Below are 25,315 nucleotides of genomic sequence, written 5' to 3'. Positions count from 1 at the left end.
CAAGGAAGACTGCCTCAACCTACGTAATAAGTAAGATAGGTCCTGAAAAGAGTCCAATTTATCAACCCATATGCTTTTCCAGTCATCAATTAGCCCGCTGATGAAAGGAGATATAAGCCCCTGATGTCAAGATGTGGACGATTCTTGTAATGCATGAAAGGTTCTACCCAAACTCCGGCATCCTGAGATTGTATGTCAAGCAGATGGAGGAATTTGAGGACTAATGAGTGACAAAGTCAATATTTAGGGCATAACAGCAAAGAACCAGGAGTACATCAGGAAGATGGTATGTGCTGTAAAGTGAATGTGTCAGGCCTGAGAACAAGAACAGGACTAGACGACACCATCAAGCGACAGGCCTCTACATGGCGCCAACAGGGTGAGGGAGGTAACCAATGTTGAAAACTCCCACCAATAGCCAAAGAGGCCCGAACTGATGGACAACACAAAGGCACCAACTATTCCAGCAGGTTTTCAGCACAAGAATGGTAAATATCTGGGTTTGTCACATTATACATGACTCAAGATTCAGGCAGAGCAAAGATGACCCAGGAACAGTCCAGCACATAATAACTGGGTTTAAGATGGCAGTCAGGCAAAGACTTCATGGGTCCCCAATGAAGAGTAGAGGAGAGCAGTGAGCAGAAACAAATTAAGGTCTCAAAAAGGAAAAAGAGAAGCTGTGGAGAGTCGAGGTTTCATTGGTGCCAGTGATTATTGGTGCACTTGGGGCTATGATGACCCTGAAATTGAAGAGGTTTCTGCAGTAGATTGCACGAACAACCTTTAGGATCAGCTGAGATACTGCACAGAATAGGAAGCTTTACTCATGTCTAATTTGAGTTTTAGACTCCATACTGAGGGGACAAATTAAAACTATCTGGATTAACTATTTACATCAAAAGCAAAGACAAGGAAGAGGAACAAAGATTCTCTTTATGTCTGTTTCTGGCTTACACGCAGATCATCCTGTTTTATTGGGAAATAAAAGTTTGATTTGCCTCAAGAATACAAAAGTTTCTTTTGGGGTTTTTTGTTTTTTGTTTTTTTGCTTTCAATATTTAAGATACCTTTCTGTTGTCTTATACCAGTGGCCACATATCACTTTTACGGTCAGTATCATTACATACCATCATCGGAGTTGTAAATATTACGTCTCCCTTCTCTGCTGAGGATTTTGTTTTGCCTCTGCATTAGCGTGAGCTCACGTCTGGCAAGCAAAAGGCATTAAATTCCACTGAGAGCGAGGAACATTTACCTTGGTGGGCACTTTGACAGCGAAGAGATACAGCCTCCATGTTGCCAGGACCTGAGGGGGAGAACACATTTATTTATTTTTTCTGTCACTGAGCCGCAAAGGCAAGATGCAAATCAGAGCAAACAAAAAAAAAAGCACGGCACAAAAAGAGCGCGAATCGTCTCCGCAGTTCATCCAAATGTCTTCGCAAGTCGAACGGAGCACTCTAAACATTAGCCTGCTAATGGCGGCGGGGTTAGGCAGAATGTGAAAGAAATATAATGATGAGCCTGCGAGTCATGTGACAGACTAATTTATTTCAGTAAGTTGTGTTGATGGAACTAAGTAGCAATTATTCAACAGATGCCTCATTGTGCTAGAGAGAGAGATGGAGAGGAAATCATTGGTAAAACAGGAGGGAGATGTAAGACAAAGACGAAAAACAAAAAATGAGAGGTGCTTTTCGTTGGCAAAAGAAAAAGGGGGGCATTACCATTTTAAAGTGTCTGGGGTAAAACACGAGAAGCAAAACGAGAATATATTAATATTCTGCCCATCCTATTAATCTCATTTATAATTCAGAAATCCACAATTAGCATACCCCATGTATGCACTGTGCATCTCTTCTCCACTCTAACCCTCTCTATTAGTCACACTTCCTCTGTATCTTTTCCAGTCTAGCGCTTAGTTCTTGTTCTGTCTCAGTTCTAATTCTCTTTCTTGTTTCATGTCAGTCCATTGGATTTTTTTGTTGTTTTGTTTTCATCTTCTTGGCCTGTCCCTAATTCCTCCCATCTCCATGTGCCACACTGTACGTCCTCTCTGTCGGGTTTGTGCCCAGAACCCCCGACACCTCACTCCATCCCCTTGTGCCCTCAGCCCTTTTCACCCTCCGCTCCCTTCGCAATTCAGTTTTTTCTATTCCTTTTCTGCTCTGTCGCTTTCAATTCCTCAAGGCCTTTCTGTGCTGAATGGCTAATGGCGCCCTGCAGAGAGGCGGAGAGAGGAAGAAAGAAAATGAAACGTACAGAGACAGAAAGAAAGAAGAGGGGAAGGGCAGATAGAAACCCAGAGACACTCGATTTTTTTATTTTTTTTCCCTGTTAATGGACTCTTCGGATTCCTCTTAACAATACCACATCGTCTCCCGGCAGAGACAGCGTTACACATCAACACCCGGTGTCTTAAATATACAGACACGCATAACGGACTCCGACAGAGTTCTGAGGCGAAACAAAGGGAGATGGAATAATACCTCCCATCAAAACGGGAACAGAAACCAGAAAACGAATGCATCTTCTCTCAAGATCTGAAGTCAAACAAGAAGCTTGAGGATAAGTCTACAAGCAGCCGTAAATCCAGAGACGAGCGGGGCCCTTCCAGACGGAGCCGAGCCGAGACATAAACAACTAATTATAAAGTGACTAATAAAAGCTTTCAAAAGGCCCCACAACCTGACAAAGTCATCAATAATGTAAGCTCGCTCGCCAAAGGGCCAGCTGGAACCTCGGAAGTGAGCTTGTTCTGAAGACTGTCCCTCCATCATTGCCTAAACAGACAATGACGGGTCATTGTCTGTTTAGGCCCCATCAGGGACGAACGCAGCAAAAGTATCTTCACTTTAATGTGCTGCGTTAAGTTGAGAAATCTTAATGGCGTTAGCTTAGCGTAACGGAGACAGTGAGCAGCAATGGCAATTAACCTCCTACGCATGCCATAATTCAGCTAACCTTCCAGGAACCTCTAACAAAGCAGCGCACGTCAATCAGACAATGAAGTCTTTATGCCCCTGTCGCGATAAGTATGGTGCAGTCAGTACAACAATACACTATCATTAGTCCCGTAGTAGCAACATTTATTTGACATAAAGTAACATTTGAGTAAAAGAAAGCAGTAAATGTAATTGTTCTGAAATGTACTGAACGAAGAACGACTTGGGTCACAGACTTGGCGTTAAAAGCCCCAGGTTGCATCAATATGCGCCCCTGTACACTACGCAGGGCGCCTTAGGCTACAGAATGTCAATCTGACACTTGTCAAACAGCGAGGGGGGGGGGGGCGTTTGCGTGTTAAATAAATAAATGATAAAAACTTATATGAAGAAAACCTATAATAAAAGGTGAATTGAAGGCTGCCTGAGGTGACGCTGCTGCATGACTGTTGTGGAAGAAGTTAAAAAAAACAAAAAAAACCCAGATACTCTGAAATTCACCTTGCACTCTCAATAATCTAACATTTGGGCTTAATAGTTCAATGACACGACAGCATTTTTCATAAATTACATCAGAAGTATTTTGGGCTTTTTATTAGGACACTCTTACAATGATAATGACGGCAAGCTACAGGATTGTAGCCACAGCTACCATGGGGCAGGTTGCTACGCTGCGCCATCGGCCCTCCTGACTGACACCAGCAGGCAAGGTGGGTGAAGCGTCTTGTCCAAGGACTCAATAATAGAGACGGATACAGCAGGGGCTCAAACCGGCGACCCACCGATTGCAGGACGATCCCCCATCTCCGTCACCGCCATCGAGTGTCAAATTCTGACTTACAATGGATTAAATAGAACATTATGTGTTCTTAAACCTGGCATGTCCCACAAAAGTGTCGCAAATCTTTCAATAAAAAAAAAAAGCATCTGGGTGCTGAGGTGGCGCTGGGGTTGACCACAACCCACATGAGGAGGCCTTAGTCCTCGACACGGCTGTCGCAGGTTCGGACGGTGGATGAGTGTGTGGTTGTGTGTTTATCGTGGCACTGAGCTGTGACAGCTTCTACACTAAAGACTGATGCTGTGTACTGGTAGCTCTTGTGAGTGTTCACTGATTGGATTTTTTAATTTCCAACAGCCTGAATAAGCTGAAAATCAACTAATTCCTCATGTTGCATCTTTGAGTCCTTTTGTGGGGTGGAATTATAATTTCCCTCCTTATCCATATTTTATACTTGCAAATATAAGTGAGTTGCGCAATAAAATGTGTGGTAGATACACCCTAAGGTATACTTTTTATACCTTAGGGTGTATAAGAGGATTGTTGTAATTTTGCATGAAGATTATGTCCTTGGATTGGGAGCACCCACTTGTCTTCAGATAAATGAGTTGTCTCAAAACCACAAATTAAGCCACAAGAAAGAATATCCAGCAATTTATTATTAATTAGCCCTGCCAGCCAGGGCTCAAGACAAACCCCGGCAGTCGAAATCAGACTATTTGGCCTACTTGTTGCATTCTTTCTGCCAACACTCATCCTAAAGAGCTCAATCCAAAACGCCTAAAAAGCTGCTCAAATATTGCTCTGGAATGATTGGAGATGAGATGGTCAGCTTCTTTGATGTGGTCAGCCAAGCAGCCAGCAAGTGACAGTTTGAAGAAAAAAAAAAAAAAAACGGATGAAGGAAGTGGCAGGAGAAAGGACTGGAATGTAAAGATGACAAGATGAGAGGTACAGAGGTGCCCTTGCTGTGATGTGTGAGTGTCAGAAGCTCCAGTTCAAAGAACCAACCAGCCAGCCGGCGAGCCGGACCCGGCAGCGACGCCGCGAGAGCGGGACGAGGCTTGTGTGTCACTCAGGAGTGCCTCTGCGCCACATGCACAAGAGAGCAACTTTGTCTCTCTTTTCGCACACACACACACACACGCACACACACACACGCACACACACACACACACACATTCATGAGGGAGGTTCAGAGGGTGGGGGCTTATATTAATCTTAAGCTGTCAGGCTCTTGCACTTCAAACGAGATGTGGTGGAAATCAAAGCATTTCACTGGATCGCGTGTGATTGCACACGGACGGGCGTGCGCCGCGCCGCGCCGCGCCGTGACGTAGCCTCTGAGGAAACAAGCAGGGGGGTCTGTGCCAGATTTGGTCACCAATGGTATTTTTGGCCCGTCCACAAGGGCATCTCAAAATGAGCGCACAGAAAAGCCCCAACACGCTCACATCGAAGCGGACACATGCTAACATGTCGCACATTCATGAATATACAGCGACTGGAAAAAACTAGTCGTTCCCCATGGACTGCTTCATATTTTATCACGTTCCAACCACAGTCTTTGATGCATTTTAGGAGTATTTTATGTGATGAAACATTAAAAAGTAGTAAAAAGAATTTTAAGTTTAAGGATATAACTAAATATGCAACGTGAACACCAGTTACAAGAAAATATATACTGTAGGCCTGAATCAGGTAGGAGGGTGAATAATTTCGTCTTAACTGTTGTTCTTGTGCTGAAACAATAAGCCATTGTAAAGAAAAAAAAGAAAAGAAAGAAAAAAGAAAAACTGCACAACCTAGTAGCTAAGTAACTCAAGAAATTAATTCAGCTTAAAAAAAAAAAGAGCAAAACCATGTCGTCCTTCAATCTGTTAATGATCGGGAAAATGGAGATGTCCCTGATTCTGATGTATGACAAAGGGATAAAACCAAATGAGGAAAAAAAGAAACGTAGAACTTGAAAACATAACAATGCGCTGGGGTTTTTTTAGAAGAACTATAATCCACAGATTTCATTCAGAGGTTTAAAAAAAAAAAAGTCTAACTCCTGGCAAACTGACAAAGCCAAGATTAAAAGAGGACAGGAAGGGAAAAAGAAGACTGACAACGTGTAAACGTGGTGCAAGATAAATGCAGAGAATGACTGGGGTTAAATGGCTGCAGACAGACGAGACGGAGAGAAGGACAAGTGTCTGGAGTGAAAAGAGAGACGGGAAATGAATAAGATGCAGAGGGGGCAGAAACAGTCGCAGTTTGCCTTTAAGTCCTGACAGTGCATGCTCACACTCATTCACACTTTCCCTCTCTTTCCCTCTCCCTCCACCACGAGGGAAGAGAGAAGGTCAGCAGTCACACTTCACACTCACTCCGCCACAGGCTACCCAACATGTGTTAAGATAATCAAAGGAAATTTCAGTCCTAATTACAGCGCCGAGCGCTCAGCGAGCACCATCAGATGGTAAATCTAGAGGCTTGCCGAGAAAAACGACTTTTTGGAGGCAATCTCCCAGGGACAGAGACATACAAAAGAAATTCATGGAGATGTTCGCTATCACACGAGCGTATTATGTTTCAGAGAGGAGACTGCCGGAACGCGGGACTCGGCCCCAAAGCACGGGCCGTGTCTGCTTCAGAGCTTTGTGCTGCGCCTTCCTCCAGAGCCCCAGAGCACAGCTGGAGGTCTCTGGGAAACTGAGTCACCTCGCAGGCTCACTTTCACCATCTTGAATTATGTAATTCTCAGAGAGCGCTTTAGGCTTTATTTACTATCAGAGCGGACTTGTGGAGTGTCAGACACGGTTTTTCTCAACGACGGCTTAAAATGCAGAGGACTGAAAGCAATCACGAACAAAGACTGTGAAGCTGATGATTCAAGGGTTTTTTTGTTTGTTTGTTTTTAGTAAACATCTGACAGAGTATTGTTGAGTCGACCTTCTGAAAACAAAAAGAGAATAGCAGAACCCAGGGAACGAGAGCATTAACTAGAACAGCAGCCAAAAGGCTCCTGGTAACACAGGAGGAGCCAAAGAGATCCACAGTTCGAGTTAGGCGGTGGCATTTATCGTATTCTTTATCGTTTACCGGGATACATTCCTTATCGTGATTGCTGTCACACGTTCACAGTCGTACGGTTACCTAAAAAAAAAGAAGAAGTAATAGTTTTTTGTTATCACTTATCGTCATCACTACATTACCACAAACTATCTTGATAAATCTTTAAGTCCATACCGTTCACACCTCGTTCAGGAAGGAGGATCTCAGGACAAATATCGGTGCACTCATCAAATTCGGCCCCATGCAAGTGTTGCTAGGCGATCTTAACGTTTTGGTTTAGCAACATACTGCCAAGAGCATGAAGCTTTTTCTTCAGCAGGCAGAGAAACTGGACAAACGTTTTCTTGCCCATCATGTAAAGCATTATGTGTGGCAGAAAATTAACTTTGCCTTTTGCTCTGAGCAAATCACCCCACTGGATTAGGGAACATCACAGTGTGGGATTTTTTTTTTTTAATCATTAAGAACTGAAAATCTGATCAGTGCTGATTAGAAAATGGATAAAGTTAAATACAGGGAAAGAAAACCTCCAAAAGATTACAACAGAGGTACGCCTTAAAGCAGAACAACAATGCTGCACAACCACAACAACAGTGGAAAAGTTTAGATCGAGGTAAGTAATAGAAGATTTGAAAACTGCTGTTCAAAGATGAGCTTCATCCCTGATCTCAGATTTTTATGACTATACTGTACAATTTAGAAAGCAAAGCATTTTTCCCTACACAATAAAACGCTACTTTATTTTACACACAAAATCCCAATGAAACAGAGTTTTGCGGCAAAACAGGACAACTGTTCAAGGAGTTCAGGGCACTGCAAGTGTGAAAGGCACTGGCCGTCTTCCAGCTGGAAGACAAAGTTGCAGACAACATTAAACTTCACACACAAGGCAACTTATTCATATTGGCAGCCGGGCGCTTCCTGCTGACGATGCAGCACCAGGTGTCACTGGGGTGAAGCAATGAAGTTTGCAGGAGGAGAACGCTTGCTCAGAAGCAGGTTTTCAATTACACAATTTCCCAGAGTACAAGCAGTGAGCTTTAACTTTCCAAGTTTCACTCTTGAACTTAGCTTTTTGCAAATTACACCCAGTCCGACTTACTGCACGACGAGCTCAGGTTGGTGGGACGCATTCAATGAGTAAATGAGACACGGCTACTGAACTCTGGGGGGAATCATGTGGAAAAACGAGACATTTTCTGGACTTGGTATTATATTTCTGATGCGCCCATAAATACGTCAAGAGGTAGAGCGGCGAGGGGCGCATCCGCTATGTGGCATCTGTATGTGGCAAAACAAAACATCGATCTATGCATGATCCGTGAACACGCATTTTCCCATCCACTAAGAAACAAAAAGATACGGAGCAATGCCTCAGGAGAACCTCTCGTTCTCTCGCTCGTGTTTTTTTTTTTAAATGAGATGTTCAACAAAACTCAGTTTTTTTTTTTTTCTTGTGAGCATGAAAACCTTAAATATGCATGAGATGGCAGTACAAAAAAAAAAAAAAAAGATGAGGATTCAGATGAGGTTTGTCCCCCTTGCAACAATCTGGAATCCCTCAGGCGGCTGCATGCTACAATTGCTCACCGTTTTCTTTACTGGAGCTAAAAACACCAAACGCTGAGGCAGCATTAGGAGCTGCTCTTGCCTATCGGTCAGGTCAGGTGTGTTGAACAGCTTTGGTGAGCTGTAGTGGAAACGACGCTTCCATGTGCCATTTAACATGTCTGGATAATGCGCTGCACCTTGTTGGAGGAATTGAAATTAAATAAAACTAACAGCGTAAAGCAAATCAAAGCCTCCCAGAAGACGTGCGCGCTCTCCAGAGATCGTCTGAGGAACTTATCGTTCACGCACCGCTTAGCAGATTTCCGAGCTTCGCGTTCCGTGTACGGCCCAACTCTGCAAAAAACTGAAAATATATGTCGTCATTGATAACTGGAGTCAATGCTGGTCTGTATTAAAATCGCATCACCTTTTTGTTCTTTTTTTTTTTGTTTCTGACCCTTTTTCTAAAAATGTTGTGGTTGCCGTTTTCAGGTTGGAGTAATTCAGTTGCAGCTTTTACATCACTTTAAATGCTGTAATTTCTCTCACGGCATTTAAAGTTATTGCATCTAATGTGCCATAAATGTACACTATGGATACATGATATCAGAAAATTATGCAACGGCGAACTTTTTAATCCAATACTTAGACAACATAGTTTGGGGTGAACATTTTGCTGACTCCTTTGTCTCTCGTCAGTCATTTTAATGCTCGCTAAATGAAAAACTCTCTCTCGGTTGACCTTTAGTATCACAGACACCATCATCCGCTGTGGGTCTCTGCTGCAGGGACTCCAACCTGGTGGGACATATTAACATCGAAAGTGTACGTTCCTATTTTGATGTGGTGATTTTATATTTGTGTACATGATATGTTGCTTTTATGTTGTTCCTTGTTATTATGTCAAAGTGTCATAAGTTGTGTTTCCATTAAAAATGTGTGTAAAACTTTCCTGATATTCTGCTGATGTTGAAAAAACACAATTTCGCTATTGGGGTGTTTCCATTAAGTAGGAAATGCAATTAAAACCACAATGAATAAGTTTGTTCATCTGATAAGCCATTATCAGATGAATTGCAAGTAATTGCATTTAAGATCAAGTTCAGGTTGTTTCGTGTAGCTTTTTTCTTTGATGAATATAATTGTTTGAAAAATTGCTTGACATTTAAGTACATTTCTCTGATGATAAAATTTATCAAAATTTTGGAAATATTTAACTGTAGGTTGGGAAAAAGCAGCAGGTTGTTGACAAATCATTGCTTCCTGGAGGCGTGGACTGTGCTACAGTTTTAAATGTGCTAAAGTTTTAAATTTTACCCAATCGCTAGTGTTTGGTCGTGTTCTTCACTTCAAGAACATAATTTTAAAACTTCGTAGAAAATCAAAATCTATCTCCCCCAACTCTGATTGACCCGGAAAAAATTCAACCAGAGAAATTGAGCTTAATGAGAGAAATTCCAGACAGAGCACTGAAGGGAATGAGAATTGGGAAGAATTGGGTAGGAAGGCAATGGCCAGGGAAATTAAAATGCAACAAAGGAGCAAAGACAGAAGAAATTTGTAAGAACCAAATTACTTTTTCAAAGCATTGTATCTTTCTAATCGTAACAACAATCTGTAAGATGCGTTACTTTTATAGCAGCAGGAATAGTTTTTGCTTTTGTGTTCTTCAATTTTTCCTGAATTTCTGCAAATCATAGTAAGTTTACTCATGATAAGATGAGAATGTTGAGCTGGCTCAGTTATTCTTCTCAATTGTTAAAGAGACAAGTGCAAAGGTCCTGTGACCTTGTGATATTTACTCCAAATGACTCAGCCAACCTTGTATTTTTATTGCCACTAAGCAATAGATTTTCAATTTCTTTCAAAGAGCTTGATTTTTTCCAAAGGTTTCCTTTTTTTACCCAACACCAACACTAAAATACATTCTATTTACATCGTCATAGTCATTCCTTGCCGCAATCTCATTCAGGCTTTCATGGTTTCATTTTAGAGGCAATGTTCGGGCATGATTTCACACGGCTCCACGTTTTGAAAGGCGGCGTTGCTCGTCAACATCTGTTTCTGAGATCCACATGAGGTGATTCAGTTAACAGATCCACTTCCACAGGGGACGACAAATGGCAATCCAAGCTACCAAGGAGCTGCATATTTATCTGTGGCTGGATGTGAGCTTCCTACCGATGCAGGGCTTATAATAATAATAATAATAATAATAATAATAATAATAATATTGCATTTGATTTGACAGCACCTTTCAGAAAACCCAAGGACACCTTTCAACATTAAAAACACAAATTAAAACGGTAATAAATGTCTGTAAAAACCCAAAACCATGAGATAACTAAAAAAATTAAAGAGAGAAAGCTTAGTTTACATTAGACATATAGAAGAGGGAATTCAGGAAAAGTAATGTTCCTGGTTGTTTTTGACCTCATGTTTTGGGGTCATTTCGGCAGGATGGCCCCCTGGGAAGCTTCACCGCCGTTCTGCTAAAAAATAATGGCTCTCACTGTGATTCGTTTGATTTCCAAACCCTCAGAAAGGGCGTCTGCATCCGTTTCCAGACTTCAAGAAGTCAGTGATGTTGCTTCTCATCAGTTCTTCAGTTTATTTTTATATCTGGGCTTGATGTATCACTTCTACCTACATTTTCACCTACTTCAGTCATTTTTCACATAGTGCCAGATTGTGGCATTTATTCCAGTCAATTGTTTTATAATATATATTTTTTTATTATTGTTAAAAGTTAAGGTGTGACAAAAAAAAAAGGCAAATTAAGACAGCAATGGTTCACCAGAGCAGAAATCTTCCAGAACTAAATCCTGGAAAAGCTTAAGGATGAGCAAAAGAATACAACACCGAACTCTGATTCTTGTGAAACTACATTGGAAAAGAGTGAGTGCTTTCCCAGACAAAGGAGGTAATACAGAGTACCGACAGAAGGGATAATAACAATCGTGCTACAAGTGGTTTTGTTAGAAACAATATTTTATCCATCCTGCTTTCCCTGCTGTAACCTAACAGATATTTTTAGACTGTGGGAGGACACTGGAGTGCAGAAAGACCTCTGGCTGGGATTTGAACCGAAGACCTTCTTCCAGCAAGGCAAGAGTGCTACAACTCTACCTAACACTATCCAACCCAACAATTCCTGAGCATGAGGTTTTTTCCAAGTTAAAGGTGGCATTCTAAAATGTTTTGGTGCGAGACGTTTCGTGCACATAACAGGAATTTATTCTCAAATTTCCGCCACATCTTTGCCGGGCTGCTAACAAACGAAGGCAGCGCTGCGTCATAGTCTACGAGACGAACCTTCACCCATCAGGATGAAAGTTCACTTTCACTGCAAACATCTCATTTCAACCGGTTTCAGCTTGTAGAGTCCAGAAAACGGGGAGCCACTTACACTTATGAATGATTTATGTGCAACAGGGGGACTTTAAAAGGCAATTCAAAGCCATAAATCATCATTACATATTACACCCACCACGAGTTTCATAAATTACAACCCTGCTGTAAACATTGCACACACCCACACCCTCCTCCCCCCCTCAACCACACAACTATACAGTCACTGAACATCCAAGCACAACTAAACCTTCAGACGGAGAAGCAGCTCTTAGCCGACCTCGGCTCTTTGCGCCGAGCAGCTTCTCTGCGTTAACCGTAGAACCCTGGGCAGGGATGAGCACCCGAGTGTGTCCAGGACTGTCAAGCAGTGACTCGCTCAGCAAGTAATTGGCCTATTATTGGTGAGAGCACAGAAACCGCAGAGTCAACAGAGGATGAAACGGAGCAACCGATCAGGATAAATAAGTGGCGGAAGAGCCAAATCGGCAAGTGGGGCATCACAACACATCAGAGATTTCCTCCGCACTTTCTCTCTTTCTTTCTCCCTGCTCACTCCATCCTTCATTCACACTCCTCCAGTAGGAATCCCTCCCCTTTTCCTCCATCATATTCACTCCCCCCACCTCACCCTCTCTGCCTTTGAAGATGCTTTGTTTTCTTGACTTGCCTCTAATCTTCAAATAGGGTGATCTAATAATGGCCGCAGGAGTGTGTGTGCAAGCGAGTTCTGTAGCTCTGAGCCTTATGTGAGTGTGTGTGTGTGTGCGCGCGTGTGTGTGTGTGTCTATGTCTAAGCGTGCTGTACATGCCAATCTGCACGCATGTTGTATGTTTGGATGCGATAGATGCATGCGTGTTGACGCGTCCCGACAAGTTGCCCTGGGTGCTGTTTGGATGTCATGCTGTGCCCTCCCATGGTCTGTCTGAGGTGTGTGTGTGTGTGTGTGTGTGTGTGTGTATGTGTGTGTGTGTGTGTGTGTGTGGGCGTGTGCGTGTGTGCGTGTGTGTGTCACAGAATGACGGCTGGTACAGTCAACACACAATGACAGTTGGATATTAACAAACCTCCAGAGGGGGGAAAGGGGGCTGGAAGAAGGAGCAAAATTTAGAACAAAGGCTTAATGATATACATAAACCAGAAGCATAAAGCACCAATCTATTTTACTCTACCGCCATAAAAAGTAGGGAAAAATGGAAAATGTCGTAATGACGGCTATGATCTTGACCAGTTCGTTCCAGTTCCACATGCAAAGAAGGTAAAAGGAGCAAGTTACTGCAGCCTTTTCCTGCAGGTTCAGAAAATAAAATAAAATACATTGCCATGTGAAAGTAAGAAAATGTTCTGTGGTCAACATTTGGACTTATGAAAATCGTAATTTTCAATGTAGTTTATTGGGATGTAATATGGTACACTTACAAAAACATTCACAGAAGATAACGGTGCATAATATTTAATCGTTTTGGGGTTTTTATGCGCGAATTACATTGGTCTTTAACCTCCCAGGGTACGAACACGTCTGCAAAACGCCGTACGCAACGAGTCGACTCCGTTAAACAGACGCTTCCTTTCACCCCTTGCGACGTTTTCCAGATTCTGGGTATTTGGCGGCGCGCAGCGTAGGCTGAATAAACCGCTCCGTTTACAAGCCCGTCTCTTCAGTCTTCATACAGCCAGATAAACGCATTCATTAGAGCAAAAAGATTACCTTTAAAGAAAGACAGACCTTGACAACGAGCTGGGATGAATTCAAATAGTCTATGAGTTCTCCCTCCTCCCCTCGCTTAGCAGCAGAAGCGGCCGGGGTTTATTTGGATAGTAAAAAAATAAAATAAAATAAATCTTGTAAGGCAAAGACCTAATTGAATTGCTTTGGATGGTAAGAGGAGCTCAATACCCCTTAACAGGTTTGAGGGAGGATGAAGGGAAGGATGGGAAGGGCATGAGGAGAAGAGGCACAGGAAGTGAGCGTGGTGGTGGAGGGGAGATGACAGGGTGGAGAATAATCGAGATGGACAGATAAGGAGGGAAAGAGGGGGGGGAAGAAAATAAAGAGAGGGGGGTTGGGCTGGAACAATAAAAATATATGCCAGAATGGAAGACGGATAACAGATCGAAAAAGGAAAAAACAAAAAAGAGCGTGGAGAGCGACTAATTCACTTATCAGCATGTGCATCTTGCTGTCTTCAGGGGAAGGTAATGAGCTCACTCCTGTGCATAATGACACCATGTGAGTAAGCGGTCGGTCACTAACGCCGCTGACTAATTGTCACTTTCTCATAAGCAGCGGTGGCCTCGGCGCCGGCAGGTTCCTCCGGCGCGTCGCGGGCTGCCCACAGGCCTTCTGGCATCCACATTTTCTTTACTTTAAAACAAACTCAACAAACGCCACGCCGGCACACGACGCCTGGGCTTATAAGCTCTCTCTCCCTCACACACACACACACACACGCACGCACACATACCACTACCGCCTGTGGCATTAAGGTCATCCTGCCACATCTAATAAACTCTCAGCAAGGACTCAGTCGGCAGTGGCATGGTGTCCACTTTGCTCTGCTTAGGCGGCATCTGTCCTAAGCCTGATTTGCAACGCGTCTGTCGGACGTCTCGCGAAGCAAAGCGCAATCTGCGACTTCTTACCACTCCCTCCGTTTCTTGGAGTTCGGTCCGACTGAAGCGCTTAAATATCAAGTTGGGTTACTTTCCCCCCCCCCCCCAAGCTCATCTACCAGCGTTCACAAATATGGTCTCTGTTGGTGGAAGAAAACGAAGGCTCTTACCAGGATTCTGTCCTCTGACTTGCCGCCTCTCGTCTCCTGTTTGATGGCTCGCACAAACTTAACGGGCTGTTTGTCCAAAACCTTCCTGATGCTCTCTGGGAAAAAATGTGAAAGAGGAAAAACAAAACAAAAAAAAAGAGACAGAGAGGGAGAATATGAAATAAATAGTGATCTAACAGATTAACTTATAAGACAGCTAAAGGTTTTTACAAAGAAAATGTATACAATATAAATATACAGCCGGGGCTGAAAAATTTGTGTAAAAGCTCGTATAAGTAAGCACCATATTTATTGATAATCAATATTGGCTGAAGTCAAAACGCTGCTTGCCAAAATATTACTGTTTTCTTCCTTTCTGCTCCCAGATGGGTCCTTACCCAGTCGTTTCCTCACACGCAGCGTAGAGACATTGAAAGTTACTTCAACCACGGAAACGGTGACAGGTTCCCCATTCATAAATTATTTTGTAGTGAGTGATTAGAGTCGTTCGGTTCCAGGATTGTTCAGAATCAGTCCCATAGTTTGATGTTAGCCTGAATCATCTATTCCAAAACCAGTTTTCATGTATGCTTGGTGTCAATGTCTCGTCAGAAATTCCAGCAGAGACAAAGTTTTAGCCATCCTACTGAAACCGTCAAACCCAGAAGACAGGAAAACGGTTGGCATTTTGAGTAACCACCCAAGAACCATTAACACTCGAGCCTCTAATGAACTGGAAGCTTCTGGTACACCAGTGTTACTGTCAACATGGACCAAGAAAGTGTGAACCGGGAGAGAAGCCCATACTCCCAAACCTTTGAATTTGACAGTGATTGACAGCTGCTAACAGCCAAAAAGTCTCCTACACAAAGGTTTTATTGTAAGAGCAGCAGGGGCGCTGCCAGGAATCTTGGGCCCCATGACAGAAAATGTTATTGGGCCCCCCCTTATGCACCTGCTGTTATAATTTCTTGAGTGTATCTGAACCATCAAAAGCATCACAATTTTAAAGGCATGCAATTGCCTTGCTTTCTTTGGTCCAATACTGATCGTAGCACAGTATTTACTGCTCGTGAATTTTACATGCAACAGTCCGCATACAATGTGCAAATAGGTTGCTTAAATTTTTTTTAATTAGATTTAGATTACTGAAAGATCTCTCCCCACCAGCAACAGTCACAGGCCACGTGCAGAATATACATGAAGCAATCCAGACTTCTCAAAAAATGCTGTGTAGTTGCATTTTATTCAAGCTGTAGTATACAACTTTAATTTAAAAAAATATATACTTTTTCTGTGTCATGACAATTTGTTATGAGACAGATAATCTGAGAAAAAAAATCAATCTCCTCTACTTTCTCCCTGAGATACTATTGCTGGCTAAAGATTGTGATTAACGGCACTAAAACCCACCTCCTGGTTCTGATTGGTTGTTTCTGGGGAGCGCAGGGAGAAGAAAAAGGAGATGTTTCTCAGATCATTTCTCCGACTGTCACGACAGCTTTAACAAATATGTAAAATTTGTATTTATTTTTTTTTTATAAAAGTGGCATACTGCAGCTTTAATTTCACTTATGAAGGGGCAGATCATGAGGGACGTGGGAAAAGATGTCTGTAATTTAAATGCAAATTTAGGTAAAACTGTGTGGACTGGCTCCAGTACAGACAGGAGGCTGTTTTGTCATTATCATTTTAAAAAGATTGTTTGAGTTTCAGTAATATATTGCTTTTGTTGTGTAATTGTAAAAAAAAGAAAAGAGAGAGAAATCCCTATAGATTCCCTGGAATGATGCTAACTAGCTTGTCAGTGTTGCTCATCTTTTTCACTGGGGGCAGGGGTTACAGGTTATGCTGATATCAGGGACCAGAGCTGCTGCTGACTGCTCACCTGTTGTTAAGTGTGGTAAAAGGTACAGGTACAAGTTAAATGTATGACTATCTTGGTATGTTATTCCTTAATTCATGAAACGCCAGTAAAATGGAGGCAAACCGAAGTCTGTAGCTAAGCTAACTATGGTTAGCTACGGTTGACATATTCACACAGTCTACTCATCTCTCTTGGAGAAAAACTGGGTTACAAATTGACTATTTTTTTTTTTTTCATAACCTGACTATAATTTTTCTTGGCAGCATAGCAACATCCACAGTTGTTCGTGTCTTCTACTAAATATAGCTGAACACGTACGTCACTGTCAAGTGCGCCAAGCAAGAACAACCATTTAACAGATCCAAGGGGGTGTTCAGGGCAAATTTGAATGTGTGCTTTTTGGTCTGGGAGAGGTAACATTTAATTTTTACTGCTAAAAACAATTTATAAAGCATGATATGATTAATTTTGTTATTGACACTACCCTCATTTTTTTCTATTTCCGTGAAGAAGAAAAAAACTATGTTGTCGGGGCCCCCAGTCGGTCAGGGGCCCTAGGAATTGTCCTACCTTTTGATATATGTGTAGCCATTTTACAAAAAGAGCAGAATGTTCAGGGGTCAAAGTGAGATTTCCAAACCAAAGAAATGGTTGTGGCTGTATCATGCTCTTAAGCACTTGTACAAACAGTACATTATTTGTGCAACTAGTTCACTTGATAAACTGGATATGACAGTGAATAAAAATAACTACTGGAAATTCTTCAATTTCACCTCAAGTCAACATGATGATTAAAACTTTTAGATGTCCCAGCAGGTTAACAATCTTGAAAAAAAAACAGGTTAAAATGGTAAAGGTCAACATTAACCATCTGGAGAGGCCTTCTCATAGCGCCAACTTTAGTCAGTAACTCAGTGAGAATACTTAAAAAACATATTTAAGTGAACTTCCCTAATTAAGCTGGGAAGATTGGTCAAATATACAGAATTGCGCCACAAGTAAAAAAGAAAAAAAAAAAAAGTGAGATGTTGAAATTGAACTTCAAGTGACCCTAATGTGTTTTAGGAAAAATTCACACTAAATTCACGCTTCCAAATTTTGTTTCTACAATTCACTGAATCTGTTGTGCAACCATTCCACACTTGGGGGAATGGTTGCGTGCTTTAATCATGGAAAGCACGCAGTGATTTACATTTATGCAAATGTTGGTTATATGCAAAACTGCAGAAAACTACAAAGTAACATCTTGAGCTGCTATAGCAACAGCAGCAGCTCAAGATGTTATGAACAGAAGAACAGAGGCGCTCCTGTTGTAATGGGGTTTATATATTTAACGTGAAAACCACAGTAACGATTGTAGCAATACTTTGCTAGAGTGACGGTTGTTATTCTCATCCTGTTAGTTTTCTGCTAAAGTTAAATCCCTGAAAGTGAAAAAAAAAGCCAATTTCCCATGTGAATTCAGATCCCACCTTTCACTCCGACCCCTATTTAGTTATTTAAATTGATACGAACCTTTTAAAGCTAAATGCTGACAGACAAGTACAACTTAATATGGTTTAATTCACTGCCAATATAACACGAGAATTATGACTTCTATATCAGCACAGATGCCATTTCAGCACGTTGGGTCTTCACCTCCGAGTGAAATATTTGTAAATCATATTCTGAGCTTTGGCGTTAACAGCTCTCGAACATGATCAACTGCGCTTTCTCCATTAAGAGTGATTTACTAGAAGAGGGAAATAAGATTTAACAAAATATGAAAAGGCATTTTGTGCATGCCATGATAATCACCATGTAAAAATGTGCTTTATGTTGGGGTTGAATAACTGAACAAGGACCAGCCAGAGAGTGTAATATACAATAAGAAGGAAAGATGAAACACTGCTGGCGACGGAGCAAACAATTTGGTGCTTGGTTTTGCTTCACGTCGTAATTTTCTCAACATCTGAACAGTGAAAACTTCTATTACGATCCAGAGATAATTTGCTGAATGGTGTTTCTTCCATATCAAAATCGTCCTTAAAAGGGGTTTAAGTTTCATTGCAAATGTGAAAATAAAGAAAGATCACATTTCTTATTGTTAATATGGATTGCTCATTTAAAGAGAGCCATACAGGAGACGTACAGTCAGAGACAAAGAGCTTGTGAGAACAGCCACATGGAAAACTAACAATGTGTTCAAGAATGGATGAGCTCCCTGCTTCGCTGCAGTGGATCGGTTTCAGAGCTACAGCGCCTTTCAGGAGTATTCTTACCTCCAATTTTCTGCATTTTGTTACGTTGCAACCGTAAACCTCTGTGAGTTTTATTTGGATGGAGTTTATGTGCCAAAAAAAAAAGAGCGTGATTGTGAAATGGAGGAAAAATACATTGTTTTTACACATTTATTTTAGCTTATAGTTGTGATCGTCCCTCTTAAGCCACAACTTTGTAAAACCACCAGCTGCCAGGTTTCAGAAGTGTCTAACTTTCTGCTTTATCTCCTTTGCAAAGTAGCTCCAGCTCAGCCAGACTGGATAAAGGGTTTCTTTGAACATCAGTTTTCCTAATTGGATTTAGATTTGAACTTTGATTACACCATTCTAACACATGGATACGCTGTGATCCAAATCATTCTTTTGTAGTTCTCTGTGTTAAAGGTTGCTCTGATAGAAAGAGGACCTGCACCCCTGTCTCAAGTCCTTAGCAGACTGTTTTTTTTCTTTTCTACCAGAATTGCCCAGTAATTAGCTTGATCTATCACTTAGCATTTTGTATTTTTCAAAAAAAAAGTCAAATTTTGGTCTCATTTGGCCAGAGAGCCTTAGTTCACGTTTGTTTTAACCTCTGCATGGATTGTGTAAATTGTGATTGTATGTCTATCTCTTTCAACAATGATTTTTTTTCTGGCCACTCTTTAAATAAAGAAAGAAAACATTTGTGGAGTGACATACCAGTCCTGCCAAAAGATTCCTCCACCTGATCAATGGATATTTCAAGGGCTGGTCCGAAACGATTGCTACTGTGATTAATGCTCTGTTCCTTCCTCGTGAGTTCAAGCGGATGGCCATGTCTTGGTAGTAGATTTGTAGAGAGCTGTCAACAGATTCCTGGCTCTGGTTTCTCTCCAGTTAAAGTTACCAAAGGATTCTCGTCTGCTTTGATTTATGCTCTCCTTGCCCAGTCTGTCGATTGTAGGTTGAAAGTCATGTCGTTGGTAGATTTGGAGGTGTACCGCGCTATTGGTTTTCACATTTATTGAACAAAGAACAGTGAGACGTGCCAAGCATTGACTATTGTTTTATGACCCAACCTTGCTGTAAACTTCTCCATCGTTTTCTCTGACCCGTCTGCCGAGTTTCCTTGGTGTTCACGAAGCTGCTTGTTCACTTTGGTTTTCCAACAGACCTCAGAGGCTGTCACAGGACAGGACTGACATGATTAACCGGATTAATCGATTATTGATGTAACAGTCAACTGATTTCGTAATTGATTAATCGCTAACTGAAGTGTACAGAGTCAAAGCATAAGGTCATTTGCTGGAAAAAAAAAATCAATGTGTTCAGAGCTTTATTTACACCAAAACTCCACAAATTATGCCAACAGTTTGCATTTAAGATAACGCTTTCAGATGTAAATATGTTTAACCCAAAACTCCTCAGATGGTATAGTTTTAGCTTCACCTAGTTCAAATTCACTATAGTTATAATATTTTCCTGCATTTTAGGCAGTAAAATATTTTATTTTCGTATTTGATGCATTTCTTATATACATAAAAAAAGCTTACGTTTAAATGAAAAATTTGCAAAATGTAAAAATCTTTATTAGATTAATCATCAGAATAATTGATAGATTAATCGATTAGTTGCACCGCTAGTATACTATTGCTGTTTAATTACATTGATGCCATATACTAATAAGGAGACTTGATGCCCCTGATTTCATTTTGGGGCATCACGTTAAGGGGGGTCAACAGAAATGCTTGTCACAGTTTTCCATTCTTGTTTTGCAAAAACAAAAATTGAAAACCACCTCACAGTCATGCACGACTTTATTTGATACTACATAGTGCTGTGCTGCTTAATAAGGTTCACAGCTGCAATGTGGCAAAACATGAAAAAGTAAGTCTGAGTTCTTTTAAAAAGCCGATGCACAACCTGCGAGAGAGTCACACCACGTCAAGCTGATCGACCCTCCTGTAACTCACTGAGACGCGCTCGAGGTTTCCTCCATTTACATTCAATTTCCAGTGTTGAGCCACAACACGTTCCGCTATTACACAAACATAATGTCAACCTATATCTTCTGTCGGTAAACACGCGCGTATGCCAACAAGCTGCGAGATATACCCGCGGCCCACATTCCAACCGAGCCCGCCACTCGAAATGAGCACTCATGGAGCTCAGCAGATGGAGATGCAGCGAGTCGTGCTGTGTCACGACACTCCATTGTGTCAAATTCTCCCAGACTTCTCCCACCAGATTGCAATTCTCCCCCGTCCAGTAGCGGCGGTGGAAGTTGGCTGTCACGCCTGATCGAGCAGCGGCAGATGCGGGGAGGATGAGGCGGAGGTGGGGCGGGTGCAGGGAACTCACTGGTGGGTTGAAGGAGGGATCAGCTGAAGGCAAACATGGAGTTATTGGCATTAAGGCTGGGTAAGACCCAATCACTTAAACCATTTAACTTACTATGCGGCGCCCCAGTGGCCTGCCCATGTGACCTCAGCTTCTGCTCACGAAGGTGTAAAGAGGGACAGTAAGACGGGGAAGGATAGAAGCAAAAACAGAGACTCCCATGCTCACTTCCTCTCTGAAGGTTTGAAAAATTGACGTACACTTCAAAAATGAACGTCGCAGGGCAGAAAAAATACTAGCCACTTGTGTTATTTGCTTATATTCATATACATTATATTTCAAACAAATATGATATTCAATAGTCATTGAATTCTAAAATTAGCTGCTTGTTAGATACCAAATACCATCAAGACAAAAAGTTTGTTTGTGTAATTTAAGGCTCAAATATTTATATGAAGTGCTGAGGAAATCTTTCAACTTACTAAATAAAAGTAAAATAAAACTCTCGTAAGACTTGGAATTACGAACGATTGAGTGGGATCAAGATTTGTGGTTTGCCTCCAACATTAGCTAGCTTAGTGACAAAGCTAACGCTAAGATCAAGTTCGCTAACAAGGTGAGTTTTTGAGACCCTAAAGCAGCAGTGGTCATTAATGGCACATTTTAACTGTGGTTGTCAAGGCAAAAGTTGGAAGTGCACCTCTTGTGAATAAATTTTAAGAGTCTAATCCTAATTCAGTAGTACTTAAAGTCTTGCATAGCTTAGCAATGCCAAAAATGCTAAAGTCAAACATGCTAGCAAGTCAAGTTTCATAACCCTGATGCAGTTTGTTCTGATGATGGAAGCTGAGTTGCATGTTGAATAAATCTCTTAACTTACTAATACTTAAAAACATTCATAAGTCTTGAAATTAAGAACAATCCTACGCCAGAGCATTGCGGTTCTTCTCTAATGTTAGCTGGTTTAGTGACTGAGCTAATGTAAACGTCTAACGTGCTAACAAGTTGAATTTTGCAACCCTGAATCAGTAGTAGTCTGTTAGGGAGTACATTTCATCTCTTAGAATAAATGTAAGCAGTGTATTGCTAATTCAGTAACATTTTGTTATACACTGCACCCCACACCATCTTTTGAATGCAAAGCTAACATTCGTCTAGGCCTCATCTGACCTGATAACCTTCTTCTGAATGCTACATTTTTTTTTCTTTTTTTTTTATTGTTTTCTTTTGTCAAATCCACAAAGTCTTTCTACAATTTCCAACAGTTTTCTCAGAAGCTTTATCTCCACCCCCTTCTCCACCTTGCCCTCCTCTGGCAGGTGAGTTAATGAACCAAATGCCGCCTGGTGCTTAGACAGAAGGGGCTTGACAAGGTTGACCTGGTAAACAGCGGGACTTAACTCGCCGCATCAGGATAATCAACAGTGAGAGACGCGCCTTCTCCGACATGCCATCGTCCAAACATGTTGATGTGCTTTGTGGGCTGCACTGTCCGAGAACTCACAGTGTAAGACACACACACACACACACACACCTCCACCATCACCCTCCCCAGTGCATGCTGCTACAGCCTTCTGCACGCAAACAGCTCCCAGTCACATCCCAGCTCCCACGCACACGCACAGAAGAGAGAAGGGGGAAGAAACTCATAATGAATCCATAAAGCGCAGCGCGTTCACACTTGAAGGCTTAAAAATAACTCGGAAAATAAACTGGACCCAGCGCGCGCTTCCAGTTACAAGGCAGGTTTAGTTTTATGGACAGATGAGCGCCAGAAGTGAGCATCCAAGCACAGAGATCGATAGGACCACAGTTCACGCAAGCAAGCGTGACAGTTTATCTTTTTTTTTTTTTTTTTGTTAGTTTGTTTTGCGCTTCCAGCGACCGCATGTGGCGTTAAACTCCTTTTAAATCAAATTCAGAGAAAGAGAGGGGGGTGGGGGGAAACATTCAGTGATCTGTCCCCCTGCGCATCCTCCTGGTTCGTTTCTAAAACGTCTCGACCCCACTCTGCTCCTGCTAAACTTACCTGTGATTTCCCTGCTAACGCTGACGAAGCCGGCCGCTGAGTTCTCCTTTGAGGCCATGGTGCGCCGCGCCGCGGTCCGTCCAGCCCTTCCGGCCGCTTCTCCGTCCTCTCTCAGACGTCCAGTCGCTGCCCACTTCTCTGACGCTCCCGTCTCCCCCGATCCTGTAAATATCCGGGTTCCGGCAGGTGCCCCTCGGTGTGGCAAAAGTCCGTAAAGTGAGACGCGGAGCGCTGGCTGCCGCGGTGCGCACTTGCAATCTCCACTTCGGCACTCAGGAAAAGAGCAGAAAGAGGGAGAGAGATCAGGAGAGAGAGGAAAAGAGAGAGAGAGAGAGAGAGAGAGAGAGATCAGGAGAGAGAGAGGAAAAGAGAGAGAGAGAGAGAGAGAGAGAGAGAGACGCAGGCACACACAGGAGAGAAAGGGAGACTGATGACGATAAGGTGGTGGATGCCTGTTTTTGTTGTTGTTTTTTTGTTTTGTTTTTTTTTTTGAAAATGTAAAAGAGCTCTGGGGCCACATTCTGCCGGGCCTAAAACATGTGGCTCCCATCCGGTGGCTGCGACAACAAAAGTAAGGGAAATGGAAAAAAGGGTCTTAATATGCAGCTGCATAGAAAATTGTTAAAGTTAATTTAGTCTACATTATACTTAAACAGTCAAATTTACATATTAAATAGACCATTTACACACAAATTAATGTAGTCCAAGGTTTCATTTATGGGAAGAGGTGGTAAACTTTTTCCTGTCAGATCATGAATGTCCTCAGAGAGCCGCTTGTGGCAGAATGCATCGATTAAATGACCCTTTCAGAGACTTAAAATGTTAGTTTTCTCTGCGTTCGATTAGTACATCTTTATTTTCAACATCTATTCACATTGATGTAATTTGGTCCAATACAAATATTTGACTGATACAATAATACAAATGACCTGATATTAAAGATCAATTTCTGTCGCCCTCCAGACTGTAGAGGGAGACATAACTTATGTGTGTGGCAGCTGTGATTTATAGTCATGTTCCTTAGAAACTTTGCATTTTAAAACCAAAACAAAATTTTATTACACAAATCTCAACCTGAAACCTCAGACTCACACAGTGTCCAGTATTTTCTTTTTTTGGGGGGGATGAAAAACTGCATCAATTGACGGTTGTGTCATCTGCCGCTCGCCGATGCATCACAAATGATCAATGAGGACCAGTCACCAGTCAATCATCTTCTCAAACTCTTTAAAACTAGTTTTGTTTTTGTCCCCTTCAGTTCTGCAGGAACGTGCAATAAGCGTGAGCTGAGGAAAGAATGAAGTACTCTAAACCTCGATGGCGGCGCTCACTTTCGACGTGATTAAGAACGCAGATAATCTCCACCTGCAGACGAAACTGCTCCCTACATCACACTCTGCTGTTGGGAACTTCAAGCTGGACCCAAAAGCAGATTGACTCTTTGATCGTCCTCCAGACTCTGGGACTTTGATTTCCAAATGAAATCAAAATTAATCACAATCTTAATCTATGATTTACACTTTAAATTAGAATTTTAAAAAAGCGTGTAAAATTACTGCACTGCATAACAGAAATAAAAAATACTTTTAAATTGATTACTTTACATCAGTGTCATAAATTGTGTGGTTGAAGCAGGAACAAATTGCAGAGAGCAAACAATTAAGACCACGACAAACTTACAGTAAGGACATAGACTGAGGGCAGGGTAGGAGGAAAAACCCAGTGAATAATGAGAGCCAGGAAGTTTAAATGCAGAGGAGATGTGATCAGTGACATGAGAACTGGTGAGTCTAATCAGGGGACTGGTGAACAGCTGTGGGAGAGCAATGAATGGAGGAAACTGAGTGAATGAAACTAATAAGTATGACACTCAGAAAGCCGAACTAGACACAAGATCATCTTGTGTCTAGATGATCACAAAGAGTCAAAAAGAGAAAAGAGCCAAACAATAACAAGAGAGAATAAAACAAATTTCATGGAGGAGAACTCAAGAAACAGGTAAGAAACTGACAAAGAAATGAAACAATTGTGAGCAACACGGGCATAAATACGTCTTGGAAAAGAAACGCAAGAGGAAAAGGGAAGCACACCTATCGATCACGACAACTTCAGCTGTCAGATGCATTTCTGGGCCCAAACACATCAATCAGGTTTCTGAATTCTCCCATCAGTTTTCAGTCGTTCAGCTCCCCAGAGGCCAGAAACACTTGATTCATTTGATAGAGCCAAAAAAATGTTTTTATTGTTTTTCTTTTAAAGAAAACCGAAACATTAAAGACCCGTGGATTGTGACAATTGGTGTCATTGTCATGCTTAGGCTTCAACAGAGAGCCAAACACTTCAACTTAGAGATCCAGACTCAATCCCTTTTTACTGGTCTGTTTATTAAGCGAGTAAAAAAGG

The 25,315-nt window shown here is 41.8% G+C and overlaps 1 protein-coding gene across 1 annotated transcript in view; it reads right to left on the bottom strand.

The window, feature by feature from the left end:
* The window catches only part of carmil3 (capping protein regulator and myosin 1 linker 3), a 112,038-nt gene extending 88,158 nt beyond the window's left edge, over positions 1 to 23,880 (bottom strand). The window contains exons 1-3 of the mRNA XM_088014549.1: positions 22,913 to 23,880; positions 14,479 to 14,573; positions 1,259 to 1,309 (exon numbers count right to left, since the gene is read on the bottom strand). Coding sequence (XP_087870675.1) covers positions 1,259 to 1,309; positions 14,479 to 14,573; positions 22,913 to 23,462 — 696 coding nt within the window. The 5' untranslated portion in view covers positions 23,463 to 23,880. The remainder of the gene's footprint in view (positions 1 to 1,258; positions 1,310 to 14,478; positions 14,574 to 22,912) is intronic.
* Positions 23,881 to 25,315: the final 1,435 nt, after the last annotated feature.

The sequence above is a fragment of the Poecilia mexicana genome, unplaced genomic scaffold (assembly GCF_051168715.1).
Source record: "Poecilia mexicana isolate PSO_F unplaced genomic scaffold, ASM5116871v1 scaffold_17, whole genome shotgun sequence".
Taxonomy (NCBI): Eukaryota; Metazoa; Chordata; class Actinopteri; order Cyprinodontiformes; family Poeciliidae; genus Poecilia; species Poecilia mexicana.
Note: the sequence above shows the minus strand (reverse complement) of the source record. Positions and strands in the feature narration are given on the sequence as shown.